This window comes from Hyaena hyaena, unplaced genomic scaffold (assembly GCF_003009895.1).
Source record: "Hyaena hyaena isolate Hyena2069 unplaced genomic scaffold, ASM300989v1 scaffold_357, whole genome shotgun sequence".
Lineage (NCBI taxonomy): Eukaryota > Metazoa > Chordata > Mammalia > Carnivora > Hyaenidae > Hyaena > Hyaena hyaena.
In genome coordinates this window covers 1,165,759-1,178,119 of record NW_024080990.1, presented here as the reverse complement: position 1 = coordinate 1,178,119, position 12,361 = coordinate 1,165,759, and the positions used below count along the sequence as shown (strand labels likewise).

At 36.4% G+C, this 12,361-nt stretch overlaps 2 protein-coding genes across 3 annotated transcripts in view; one reads left to right on the top strand and one right to left on the bottom strand.

The window, feature by feature from the left end:
• Window positions 1-2,854, top strand: part of CFAP69 (cilia and flagella associated protein 69) — a 65,284-nt gene extending 62,430 nt beyond the window's left edge. For both annotated transcript variants that reach the window (XM_039250030.1, XM_039250029.1), the window contains 3 exons: window positions 255-341; window positions 2,184-2,288; window positions 2,595-2,854. In XM_039250030.1, coding sequence (XP_039105961.1) covers window positions 255-341; window positions 2,184-2,288; window positions 2,595-2,765 — 363 coding nt within the window. In that variant the 3' untranslated portion in view covers window positions 2,766-2,854. The remainder of the gene's footprint in view (window positions 1-254; window positions 342-2,183; window positions 2,289-2,594) is intronic.
• A 1,597-nt stretch (window positions 2,855-4,451) lies between these two features.
• FAM237B (family with sequence similarity 237 member B) lies at window positions 4,452-11,014 on the bottom strand. Its single transcript, XM_039250031.1, has 3 exons — window positions 10,603-11,014; window positions 7,185-7,282; window positions 4,452-4,520 (listed from the first exon to the last, which is right to left on the bottom strand). The coding sequence occupies exons 1-3, from the start codon at window positions 11,012-11,014 to the stop codon at window positions 4,452-4,454; spliced, it is 579 nt and encodes a 192-aa protein (XP_039105962.1).
• Between the last annotated feature and the right edge of the window lie 1,347 nt (window positions 11,015-12,361).

Sequence of the window (12,361 nt, the reverse complement as noted above, 5' to 3'; positions counted from 1 at the left end):
ATAACAGCTTTATATTACATTTCATGGAAAGCAGTTCAAACCTTAGTCATGTGATGAAGGGAAGGATTTTTTCCTCCATATTAAGACTTTTGCTGAACTCTGAATATTCTAATTCTTTCCTAGTCATTCTACAATTTACATTGGCAAAATCTAGGTCTTCCTTCAAAGTAAGGGCTTTAAAAAAACACTGGTATTCTTCCATAGAAACTGAAATCCATAGAAACTGAAATTCTTAATTATCTTTCTCATTTCAGATACAAGCCACACACAAGCAAAGAGAATTGGCTAGTAAATCATGGGAAAATTTCTTGGCCAGAACATCAAATGCTAAAACTTTAAAGGTAGGATTTTTAAAATACTGTGGTATCCAAAATAAATAGCCAACTCAGATGGACTTTTTCAGGAATATTCATTTGCCTCTTCTGACCTTTTTAAAAAAATTTTTTTTAATGTTCATTTTTTAGACAGGGGCGGGGGGAGCGCATGAGTAGGGGAGGGGCAGAGAGAGAGGGAGACACCGAATCTGAAGCAGGCTACAGGCTTTGAGCTGTCAGCACAGAAACTGACTCAGGGCTTGAACTCACAGACCATGAGATCATGACCTGAGCCGAAGTTGGACGCTTAATTAACTGAGTCACCCAGTCCCCTTCCACTGACCTATCTATAGAATACCAACATGGATAGGTCCTCACATGCAACATAGGGTGATAACTGAAACTATGCATTTTTGTAGTTACAGAAGATGCTACTTGGAATTTTATTTGATCTAGCAATAGGAAGCAAGGATGATTTCCTGGCTTACATAAAGGAGATGATAGTTAACCAGCAATGAGCAGGAGAAATGTGCTCCTACTTTCCATTTTGAGTCTTCTTATTCATTGGTCTTTTCTTTAAGAAGTAGAGTGAAGGACAGAAAAAACAATTGTGTGTACCCTCTCCGCCAAAGGTATTTCCCCTCCATGACCATCAAAAGAAACATATTAAAGCTTAAATGAGAATTGAGGATAAAAATACCTTTGGAAAAATGTGATAAGCTGTTTCAGGAATAGCTAGAAACTAATCTAAAAAGTTTATGATGTTGAATGTTCACTTGAGATATGTGAGAAGCAGCATGTATTTCCAAAACCTCCTTTTTCCATTAATACTTTTGAATATGGTTTTATGTAAACTTCTTTTTCCATAAACTTTTTCCATTAATAGTTTGGGTATGCTTTTATGCAATGTTACAGTTCTTCCACTAGATATGAAATTGTTGAATCTTAAGTTAATCCATGAAAATAGTGAAACCACATTTAGGCAGCAAAACCAAAGTTAAGAACAAAAGCTCTCTTGAGGTACCATGTCTCCTTCTTCTCAATGAAAATTCTTCTCAACTTATAAAACATCCTCATAATTATCTGTACTTTTAAGGAATAATTAATGACAATCAGACCCTCATTTGTTTAACAATGCAGATCATTTTTTTACCTTGAATTTCACCTGTGGTAGTGCTTCAACTATTGAGTTTAACAATAAGTACAACAGGGGTGCATGGGTGGCTCAGTTGTTAAGTGTTAAGTCTTGATTTTGGCTTAGGTCATGATCTCGCAGTTTGTGGGTTTGAGCTCCACTTTAGGCTCTGTGCTGGTAGGGCAGAGCCTGCTTGGGATTTATCTTCCTTTCTGCCTCTCCCAAGCTCTTGTGTGTGCGCGTTCTCTCTCCCTCCCTCCCTCCCTCAAAAATAAACAAACTTAAACACTTTTTTAAATATAAGTGCAACAAATTATACAATTTATAATATTCTGTTTGAAGCATTTAAGTGTTCTGAATTAGTTAAAATTATGTAAAATATTTTGAAAACTTGCATCACCCAAGGTAAATTTAGTAACTTAATAAATTATGTGCTAAAAATTGAACATGATTTCCTCAGGACCTGCTTTATTCCTTGGTCATATATGACTGGTACCTCTGGAAATTTCAGTAATGTTTTTAGGTGACTGGTGTCTTCTGCAATGTATGAAAGATATAACTTACTAATAACTACCATCTTAGCCTAAGTGAGTAAGTGCAGGTTACAGTGGTACTGGTAATGAACAGTCTAAATCAGGCACAATTAAATGTACTTCATATACTGCATTCTAAGTACAACAGTTAATGCTTTAATAGAAATTAATACTACTTTCTTTTAATTTAAAAATTTTCAGAAAGCAAAAAGGCTTCAGGAAAAAGCTATAGAAACCTCTAGACATGGTGGGCATCCTCCAAATGCAATATTTCATAGGACAGATATTAAAGGCCTTAACACAACGGTAAGGATTTTTCTTCATAACTTTTCTTAGTAGATACTGAATTTAGTCTCCATAGAATGGTATTTCCATGGGTTTTGTCTCATATTTGTTCGTTTCACTGGTCACATTTCCCATAGCTAAGGCAGATTTATCTCTAAGGTACCTTCACTCTCACCCAGTACTGATCCTAGATCAGCCCTCCAGGATTCCCAGGAAACTGCTATAATTTGGTATCTTTTCCAAAGTCAGCTAAAGGATGATTGAGTTTCTCTCTTATTGAAAAATTTTGCAAATGAACTGTTAGATACATACCTTTTGCTTTTCCAGGTGCCTTCCGGTCGGGTGGTAACAGTGGAAAGCACTCCTGCCCGATTGCTGGGAGGACCTCTGGCTGATACAGACATTGCTCTTAAAAAACTGCCTATTCGAGGAGGAGCCTTACAAAGGGTGAGAGCAGCAAAAACTGTGAATGAGCCCAAGAAGAGCGCTCCTACATAAGACAGTCTACAGACTGTCTGAAATGAAGTCTGCTTATAATTTTTTAGTTAAAAACAACTTTATTTATAATTATAAAACAAATATTTTGGAATATTTTAGTAGGAAATACTAAGAAAAAATAAAAGCAAGCACATACAATTTATTTGTATTGAAAATATCAATATACAGCATCAGAAGAGTTGTCGTCAATTTCTTTGGAAAGATTGCTGGTTCTCTTAATTGAAATTGTAAAACATACAGTATCAGTTAAAACTCCTTTGGTTGCATGTGAACTACTCCATCTGGCTTAAGCCAATAAAAACTTTTACAGGCTCTATAGATATCGATCTAGAAGTAATTAAGATGGTAGGCATTGTTGGATCTAGGCACTAAAGCTCTGAGAAGGATCTTGTTCCCTAGCAGCTCCTGGATTATATTCTCCCAAATTGGTGCCCAATACAGAAAAATACATGCCTGTCTCTCTACAATCTCTGCAATAGTTTCTGCATGCTGGGACCCCTGATTGGCCACATGCCCAGTCCTGAGCCATCCACCATGACTTTGGCCAGGTCTGAGTACTGCCTACCTCCAGAGCCAGAAGCAGGCCAACCCAAAACAAAATATATGGATCTACTGGGGAATCAGGATATTGTTATCATATGAACATATAAATACTGGACAGAAAAAACATTTGCAACAATCTGTTGGTCAAAGTAAAATAAATTATCTTTGTTATAAAAAGCAAATGTTAGTCATGAGCTACACAATAAAAAAATACAAATGGTTTTATTCTTAATATATAAATATGCAAAGTTAATTCTAATGCTATTTTCTTCTTTAATGGGGAAGGGAAGAGGAGAGTTGGCAAGTGTTTTCCCTACTTTGATGGTGGAAGTATCTTGCCAAAAAATAGGAGATAGTAGCTTTATTGCTGGATGTAGAACAGAGTGTCCCTGTATGCCATTATGAGCTTTCCATAGCCTGTCTCTATTCCCATCAGCTCCATCTAGGAAGCCACAAAGTTGAGTTCATGTCCAGGATTGGGAGAGAAAAGAATCTGTTTTCTTAAATAGGAAAATATGCTGGTACTTGTGTCTAGCTTCTAGGCCCATAGGCACACTCAGCAACGTACTGGTAAATGAGTAGCAATCGGTTTCTTCAAGTGGCAAAAGCCTTTATTTGTACTGTTTGCCAATTTGCATGGTGTAAATACTCCCACTGTGACCAGTTACAAGCTACCAACATGATGCTACTTCCCAATCCAAAGTTGGGAAGACATGTATAGAGTCCTTTAAAAAAAAAAAAAAAAGTTTTATTTATATCTGTGAGAGAGAGAGAGAGAGAGAGAGAGAAAGCATGAGCAGGGGAGGCTCAGAGAGAGAGACACACATAGAATCTGAAACAGGCTCCAGGCTCTGAGCTGGCTGTCAGCACAGAGCCCAATGCAGGTCTCGAACCCACGAACTGCAAGATCATGACCTGAGCCAAAGTCGGATGCTTAGCCGACTGAGCCACCCAGGTGCCCCTAAAGTCCATTTTATCAAATAAGAGAGAGCTCCATTACCCCACTGGACCCACCTTCTACCACTTCCTCCTCCCTTCTCCTCTTACCCCATCTCACATTCCACCAGGAATTTTCTTTTATCCCCATCTGTGAAGGTAGTACCATCTGCAATAAGGGGAGAAATGGCAACTGTTTTTCATGTTCTAATTAAACTGAGTTGACAGAGTACCATTGGCCAGCAGCTTCTCATCCTGGCCCAGCTGCCTATTCTCCTGTGGCCCACAAGAATAGATAATATGCATCAGCTTACCATGCAGCTTTGTCTCTCCTGAATCCTTTTCTTTATTACTACCACCACCAAGATATTAGAAGGCATAACTTGTTCCTCTTCTTGACAGGAAGCCCTAAGCACAAAGATTCCATGAAAGAGGAGTTATTGGGTCAAGGAAAGTTATGGATAAGAACACACAATGATGAGATGTCCATACAAAAAAACAACAGATACACCTCAAGAATATCAGATACACACAGAATCAAAACGAAGTGTTCATGGCTAAAAGCAACAAATCTTTGCCTTATTTTGTAGACTAGAAGCTTCTTCCTCAGATGCTAAACTCCCTAAGCACAAGGTAGAAACCACCTTTCATTCATCATTGAAATCAACACTTCAATAAATAACTTATTACATCAGTGTGATGGTCAGGCCCCTGATAGCCTTTCCCTTGAGCTCTGCAAATGTAGCAAAGTCCTGAGCTCAAAATGAAGATTCAGACAACAAAATACAGGTAATGCTAAACATAGATATATTGAAGTAGTTCAAATGTATTTACTCCATAACAGTGACTTTCTCCAAAATGATTTTTAAGTATTTAAGACATAAATACTATTGCATTAACTAATTTTATTAACAGTGTGTAGACATAGAATTGATATTACTTGGTTCAATATATTTTTTTGTATCTAGTATAATGTGATATCTCCAAACTGATTAGGACTGACTACAATCAAAATAATCTGTGGTATCTGTGGACCTTTCCCCTCTGCTGTGTAGATCCTACCCATCAGGAGGAGAAAAGGTAAAACAGGACAGGTTGTTCCCTAATAGCCATTTAACAGCTAAATAAATGTAGATGGATAGAGGATAGTGTTGTTTAATACAGACACTTAATCTTGGTAGACAGATGTGCACTGTCTTTGCATATTACAATTCCTGCCACCTTTGTAGTGAGCAAGTGAATCGATCTGACAATGTCACTAACTACACTAGGTCTCTGTCTCTTCTCATACCCTGTGCTCCCACCCAGTCCATCCAGCCTGACTGAAAGGCAGACAATATATTTCCTTCCATGAGTCAGATGAGACAAAATTTCAAGCTCTCAGACTGAAACTTTTGCTAATAAACTAAATGAAAAGAGAGTCAAAAGAATAAAAATGGAGTTTAGTGAATACAGATGAAATGGTTTCAACATGCTTCAATAATGAGGTTTTTACCACATGAGGGAGCCCCTACCATAAACTCTTAGCCAGATGTTGCTTCTATTGGATGAAAACCAGTGAATAATTAGGTGAATAACTTATTCATCTCATTCTCTGCCTTGTGGAGCACAAGATATGTTTCATATCACAGGAAAAAACTTGTGTTCAGCCTAAGTCTTTTCAGGTCAAATATCTATTTTCTGCTATCATTCCTTTTTTTTTAATGTCTATTTATTTTTGGAGAGAGAGAGAGTGGGCAGAGAGAGAGAGGGACACACAGAATCCAAAGTAGGCTTTAGGCTCTAAGCTGCTCTGTGCTGCTCCAAGCTGTCAGCATGGAGGCTGACATGGGGTTTGAACCCATGAACCATTTTCATGGGTCATTTGGCTCATGACCCTGAGCCAAAGTTGCATGCATAACTGACTGAGCCACCTAGGCACCCCTGCTGTTACAGTTCTTATTTAATCTTTCCAGAATTTATGAATCTGGCCAGCCCCTTCTGAAGTGCCACCATTTATTAATGTTCCTCTAAACTGTGACCAGACAAACTGAACAAAGATTTCCAGGTATAGTAGGACCCATGGAGGTTATAATGAAACTAGTCTTCCTCATTTTTACACACTTTCTGCCAACAAAGCCTAAGCTTACATTAGTTTCATTAGCAGTTACATTTCATAATTGCTTATATTGAGTTTAATATAAGTCAAGTTTAATATAATCACAGTCAAGGATGCTTTCTGAGGAAGAGAAAAGCAGCCCCTGACAGTCAGAAATTGGCCTGGTATTATCAGGTCAAAATTCTATAGATACACCTAGTGCCCAAATCTTGATTTCTAATAATATTATCCAATAAAATCAGGGCTCCTTGGAGAAATGGCTGGTTCTAGGGATGGGGCAGAAATATACGAGATGAGTCTGGAGCACCCTATAGAGCTCCCAGTGACCAAAGCTGGAACAATTTCATCAAAAAATAAGTAATGTAGTACTGGATTATAATCCAAAATATAAATAAATGCCCATTAAATCCCTACTGATATGATGAATGATATGATAAATGATGAAAGAAAAGGAATGAAGGAAGAGGAAGGAGGAGGGAGGGAATGAGGGCAGACAAATCTCCCATATAAATTATCTCCAAATAATTTATGTAGTTATTTCCTTCTTCTGTATGTGGAACATAACTTCCCATTCTCTTACATGTGGGTTATGCTTACTGACTTACTTCCAAAGAATGGTTTAGAAAGAGAAGAGAAAGTAATATGATAGCAGAGAAACCTGGGATACACTACATTAGCCAACGTTAAACATCATTGGTGTTAACTCAAGTTGACAGTATATGCCCTTGATCTGAAGCATTGAGAACAGAACTTCTGTCGTCTTCTTCCAAAAAACCTATAAACCCACTCTAACCATGAGAAAAAAAATCAAGCAAACCCAAATTGGATATTCTGCAACATACCTTACCAGCACTCAAAACTGTCAAGGTCACTGAAAACACCTTCTTAGAGCCTAAGGAGATGTGATACCTCAATACATTATGGAGTCCTGGATGGGATCCTGGAACAGAAAAAGGGTATCAGGGAAAAACTAGTGAAATCCAAGTAAAACATGAAGTTTGGTTAATAATGTATCAGTAATGGATCATTAGTTATGACAAATATACCATACTAATGTAAGAACTTAACAATAGGAAAGAATAGGTGAGGAGTATACAAGATCTCTGCATTATCCTTGCAACTTTTCTGCAAACTTAAAATTATTCTAAACTAAAAAGTTTAGAGTTAAAAAAAAAAGAATGATCTTTTGATTGATCTAGTCAGATGATTTTGAATAAGGCAAAAGAGAAATACATATTGCTCCCCACTCAATCGTATTTGACCATCATTTCTCTTGTTTTACATTTTGAGATCATAAAATTGCTTTTGAATTAGTGTATTAGTTCCTACTGTACCTCTGTCCCACTGCAATGGCAGCTCTATGAGTCAAGGATTATTCAGCAGTATACCTACAAGCTCAATGATTTTTTGTTGAATGAATGAACAATGAAAAAAAAGAATGTGTCTTTCTATATGAAAATGGCATGATTCATGCCAAAAACTGCTGGGTGGGGAGGGGATTTTTAATAGAATGTGATATCTAAGAACCAGCAAAAAGACTTAAAATGAACTGCTCTAAAACCAGAATGCCCATTTTGGCAAATGTCCTTTTTACTATTTTTAATAATCCAATGTAGCCTGTAAATTCAATTAGTTGATCTAGGAAGCCATTTTCAAGTAACCTATTTTGGATGGCTAACAATTAATTTTATTAACACTAAAAAGTTAATCATTGTTCCAATAAAATTTTTTATCACAACTAGTTGAACAGTTTTTTAGGCTAAAATCATCTGGTTTTGCTTTATGGCATTGAATTTTCGAGCGTCAATCATTTATCCACAGGTTATAAAAGGAAAGTCAAGACCCTCTGCCTCCACCTGCAGGAAATGAATTAGGCAACTTTTTATGTATCTTTCTGGTCATCTGAATAAGAGACCATAAGACGTACACTCCAACCAGTTGATTTTATGACCTCAGGAATCTGTCCTTAATTGGCAAGATAAAATATTTTCATTGTAGCAATTTATTAGACTTACAACCTTATATTATCTACAAACTCATTATACAAAGTTCAGTTATATGAAATAATAGTTGTAAAATAATACTTGAAAGCCATGCAATCCATTTATTCTTTAATATTGGAGATTCTTAACCTGAGGTTCATGGACTCCTCCTCCAAAAATCACACACAAAATTATGACACCGTGTACATAAAACTCCTAATAAAGTGTCTATAGTTTCATCATAATTACAAAGAGATCCATAACTCAAAGAATGTCAGCCCCCACTCCACCCTTTAATGCTTATTCTTGGATCAAGTCAAACCATCAGACAATTTGCACATTTGTTCAATATTATTTTTGCTTTTAAAACATTTATATTAAGTTTGGTTGTGCTGACAACAGCTTGCATTGAAGAGAATCTGTCATTGTCAGGATACTTGAAAACACAGTGCTGTATCCCATGGTAGCCATTATGAAAACCTGTGATCTTTATTGGGTCTTAGTCTTAGCACAGTCTGGGCTTCTCCTAAACATGTTGTTTGGTTTTTCTTATCAACAGAGTGGGGGTGCCTGCGTGGCTCAGTCAGTTAAGCATCCCATTTTTGAGGTCAGCTCAGGTCCTGATCTCAGTTTCTGAGTTGAGACCCACGTAGGGCTCTGTGCTGACAGTGTGGAGCCTGCTTGGGATTCTCAATCTCTCTCTCTCTCTCTCTCTCTCTGCCCCTCCCCCGCTTGCTCTCTCTCCCTCAAAATGAATAAACATTTAAAAAAAATTTTTTTAAGTGTGATCTTGAAACTGCTCGTACGAAAGTCCTTCTTCACCTTTTGAAGTAGGAAACTCAGACCAAATCTATAGGTACCCTTTTATCAAATGTATAGGCTTTTATAACATGCATTTAAAAGTATTAAACTAAACTACAACTAGCTATTATTAGTTTCCTGTCTTCATTTCCCGTCATCTCAATTTCCTCATCTACTTTATGTTATCCTATTGTTTTGTATATATTTTTAAAGTTTCATATCCTGTTTGGAATAAGATGTGAGATGTATATAGGAAATACATTAAAAAAGAAAAACCTGAGCTAGTACCTAAAGACAAAAATTCTATCAAACTTCACTTTACTAAATGAAGTTTCTTACTACCTTTCTGTTATTCTTTTTTTAAAAAAATAAAGTCAATAAAAGTGAGAACATAGAAAAATTTTAGTCCTTAATGCATAGAAAAACACTTTAATATATAGGATGATTTGGTAATGAAATGCACATTTCAGAAGCCATGCAGTACATGACATCAAAATTAAACATTACTTTTTAGGACAATACTGGCATTCATTTTGGCACAGTTTAAAGTCAATATTATGTATAAGATACTTTAAAAAATTAGTTACAGCATTACTTCATCAACTATTGTATTTAAAAAATATATTGCATTTGCATTTTAAATGTTTTCTTTAAAGATGCTTTACAGAGATGCCTTCCAAATAAAAAAAATTGACAAATTGCCTGAAAAATGGAAATGCTAATTCAATAGCCATAAAGCATTTACACACCAACAAAAATACAACTTTGATAAATATTAAAGATTTAGAAATAACAATTTTGATAAATACTATAGGAAATACTTGACTTCAGAAATACTGACAGAATTAAACCTTCAGGTTGATGTCACTTTGCTTGAGGTATTTTCCATGTTCTCCCTCTCTCATATGTAAAACTCATGTTTTGTAAAATCCAGTCCTATAAGAGAGGAGAAATTAATACTCACTATAATACAATTCTTAAGATTTCATCCTTTTAAATAACCCTATAGAAATAATTAATTTAAAAAGCCAAATATATATCCTATCTTTAAAATTTCCTCAATAAATGTAATATGAATAACCATTTGTTAAAAATGAATAACCATAATGTTAAATAGCTTTCTTATGAAAGCTTATTTACATCATGTGCCTGTACATCAGAGCTCCTGCAGTTTCTAAAATCAGTAAAAGTGAAAATCAAAGTCAATCATTAGGGAAACAATAAGGCAAACTTGCTAGCTCATTGGCAAAGAGGATTAAATATTGAATTTTTAAGAAAACCTAACAGCTAGGGGCACCTGGGTGGCTCGGTCAGTTAAGGGTCCGACTTTGGCTCAGATCATGATATGGTAGGTGAGTTTGAGCCCTATGCTTAGGATTCTCTCTCCCTCCCTCTGTCTCCTCCTCTCTCTCTCTCTCTCTCTCCCAATAAGTAAATAAAAACTTTAAAAAATAATGAAAACTAAACTTCTGTTCTTTTAAGTATACATTTAAATTACCTCCTGTTATCTTCTGTGGAAAATTATACTTGGGAGGCATCACCTGTCTTCTGCCCATTCCATGAGATCGTGAGAGCAAGCAGTCTATATACATGTCCCAGAAATCCTGAGCTATGCTTAAGAAGACATTATAATGTCTAGGCCGCTGGGATTTTTGCAAGAACAACATGAAATTCCAGAAAGCATCCACATTATGTTGTATCTTGAGTTCTTTTAGATCTATCAACGTCAAAGAGCAAGCATTCCAGCACTGGAAATCGATGTCTTCTGTGATGCCTGGACTGATGCTGGCAAGCACCCCCTTTTGAAATTCAAAATCAGCATTAATCACATTGATCAGCATCATGCAGCCCAGTGGTAGATAGAACCATCCTCTTGTGGCAAAACCCATATTCTATAGAGGAAAAAAAATGGGGGAATATATTTTTGAGTTAAAAAGAAAATTATTCAATTACTCAATGATCTCTTTAAACCTAAAATTTTATAAATACATATGTATTTGTTTTTGATCAAACCAAATTTGTCTACTATGTATTTGTTGATTTTCTTCTAAGTTGCTGACTCTCAAACCTTCCTTTGAAAAGATAGTTACAATTTGTTTACCAATGTTTTATCTGATAAAGTCTTCAGGCGCCACTGAAATCCAATACATGTTTTTGAAGATGTGATGGATTTATTTCATCACAGACTTTTAGAGCTGAAAGAAATCTTTTTTTTTTTTAAATTAAATGTTTGTTTATTTTAGAGAGAGAGAGATGAGTACAAGCAGGCGAGAACAGAGAGAGAGGGAGACACAGAAACTGAAGCAGGCTCCAGGCTGGAGGCTGTCAGCACAGAGCCCCATGTGGGGCTCAAACTCAGGAGCCATGAGATCATGACCTGAGCTGAAGTCTGACGCTTAACCAACTAAGCCACCTAGGTGCCCCTGAAAGAAATCTTTAAAAGCTTATGCTTCAACCTTTACAAATCAGAAAAATTAGCAGTTTCAGGTCCCCTGTCTCCGTATCTAGGACTCCTACCACAACACATTCTAACTAAGTGAATCAGAATGCAGATCGTTAAATTTGTAACCATGAGAAAAAGGGTGGTTTTTTAAAATAATCTAACCAATTTTAATTTTTTTAGATGTAACCAATCTATTAACCAAAGTGGTATCTCACTAAAGTTTCAAAATCACTGATGCTTCTTCCATTTTTATTCACTGAAAAATATTTGTTATGCACTGATGTCTGGTGGATCCCTGGCTACTCTCAGCTTGTTCAGGATCTGTTTGGAGAAGATTAGCATACATACCTGAAGGAGCAGGAAGTCAATACAGGAGATATGAGCTAATATGACACAGTGTAGGGGCAGTGACATTCAGCAAAATCTTGGCATTTTCTAATGGTCTTTGCCCAAATTTCCCTGTCAAATCATCACTCAGTAAATTGGCTACCTGAGTGGACGTCAAGGACTCAATTGGCTTTGAACTGCCACAGAGCTGGCATTGGAAATGTCCCTGACACAACCTTGACAGCCAAGGCAGAGGAGTGGAGTGGGGGGACAAATCCGGAAGACATGCCACCTCCTTACCCATATACCGCCAACTGACATCTCCTCCAAAATAATTTAGGATAAAGAGACAAAAGAAAAAAAGTTAAGCTTAGGTCTTTTCTTATTCAGGTCTTTTCACATCATCAAAAACTGTACAGATTCCCAAACTGAGCTGACAGTGCCCATGTATGATAGGAGTTCTAAA

What these genes read in the sequence shown, in the direction of transcription:
- FAM237B (XM_039250031.1), bottom strand. Translation starts at nt 11,014, where the DNA reads ATGGGTTTTGCCACAAGAGGATGGTTCTATCTACCACTGGGCTGCATG. An exon ending in TAATTTAAATGTATACTTAA is followed by an intron (nt 7,283 to 10,602) that starts AAGAACAGAAGT and finishes TTTCTGTTCCAG; the next exon opens with GATCCCATCCAGGACTCCAT. An exon ending in CAGTTTTGAGTGCTGGTAAG is followed by an intron (nt 4,521 to 7,184) that starts GTATGTTGCAGA and finishes TGTGGGCCACAG; the next exon opens with GAGAATAGGCAGCTGGGCCA.